At 57.4% G+C, this 1,023-nt stretch overlaps 1 protein-coding gene across 1 annotated transcript in view; it reads right to left on the bottom strand.

The window, feature by feature from the left end:
* Positions 1-40: 40 nt before the first annotated feature.
* LOC105001433 (60S acidic ribosomal protein P2-like) overlaps positions 41-1,023 on the bottom strand; it is a 4,763-nt gene continuing 3,780 nt past the window's right edge. The window contains exons 3-4 of the mRNA XM_010857699.1: positions 821-869; positions 41-243 (exon numbers count right to left, since the gene is read on the bottom strand). Coding sequence (XP_010856001.1) covers positions 68-243; positions 821-869 — 225 coding nt within the window. The 3' untranslated portion in view covers positions 41-67. The remainder of the gene's footprint in view (positions 244-820; positions 870-1,023) is intronic.

Below are 1,023 nucleotides of genomic sequence, written 5' to 3'. Positions count from 1 at the left end.
ATTACTTATTTGACTTTTTTCTTTCTTTTTTTTGGGGGGGGGGTTTTATTTGCAGGGGAGCGGGACTCTAGTCAAACAAGCCGAAGCCCATGTCATCATCTGACTCCTCCGACTCTTCCTTCTTCTCCTCCTTCTTCTCCTCTGCTGCGGTTGGAGCAGAACCCGCAGCGGGTGCTGCCGATCCTGGGGCAGCGGAGACGGCCACAGCCCCGCCAGCCGGCACACTGGCCAGCTTGCCGATACCTGCAGAGACCAAAGGGGAGGTGAGCCCTGGTGTTCCACCTGAATGTCATCTCAGAGTGAAGGGGCACTGTCCAGCTCGTCCGGGTCTGTGTCAGATTCCCATTTTCCCAGACACGGGCTTCTAGGAATCCCTCCAGCAGACCTGCAGGCCCACGGTGCCCTACCCGGGAGATAAGCTGGACAAACATGCTTACGACCAGGCAGAGAGAATCCACTGTCCCAGTGTCCAGATCCTCATCCCCCACAGTGAGCTCACAGACAAAAACAACTCCCCCAAAGCTCAACTCCCAAGCAAGCCCAGCTCCAGCCTGACCTCACAGGGCAGGGCCTGTGGTCAGTCCTAGCCCCCCGTGGTGAGACTTGTTTACAGACGCTCACTGAGGGCACAGGCGCCCCTGCCGCTCTGCCCAGGGGTTGTCTAGAAGCGCCCATAGCATGAGCCCACGGAGACCCTGCTCACTCCTCTGGGTAAGGCTTCTAGGGTGCTCTGGTCCACAAGCGAAGCCTGGCAGGCCACAGGCTGACCGGCAGGGATTAGAATGGACCGTGCAAACCAAAGCCTCGAACACGACCTCACCCTGAGCAATGACGTCCTCGATGTTCTTTCCGTGGAGCTCACTGATGACCTAGAGCAGATGAGGAGCGGGGTCACCAGAGGCCACACACAGCGCCCCCGCACAGCAGTTATGACCCACGCAGGACAGGTAAGACACCCACATGAGAACTAACGCCAAAACTTACTGCTGAAAAGAAACGCAAAATACCTCACTTCACACTCAA

The sequence above is a fragment of the Bison bison genome, unplaced genomic scaffold (genome assembly GCF_000754665.1).
Source record: "Bison bison bison isolate TAMUID 2011002044 unplaced genomic scaffold, Bison_UMD1.0 scf7180017854933, whole genome shotgun sequence".
NCBI lineage: Eukaryota > Metazoa > Chordata > Mammalia > Artiodactyla > Bovidae > Bison > Bison bison.
This window is presented reverse-complemented; position numbering and strand designations above follow the sequence as displayed.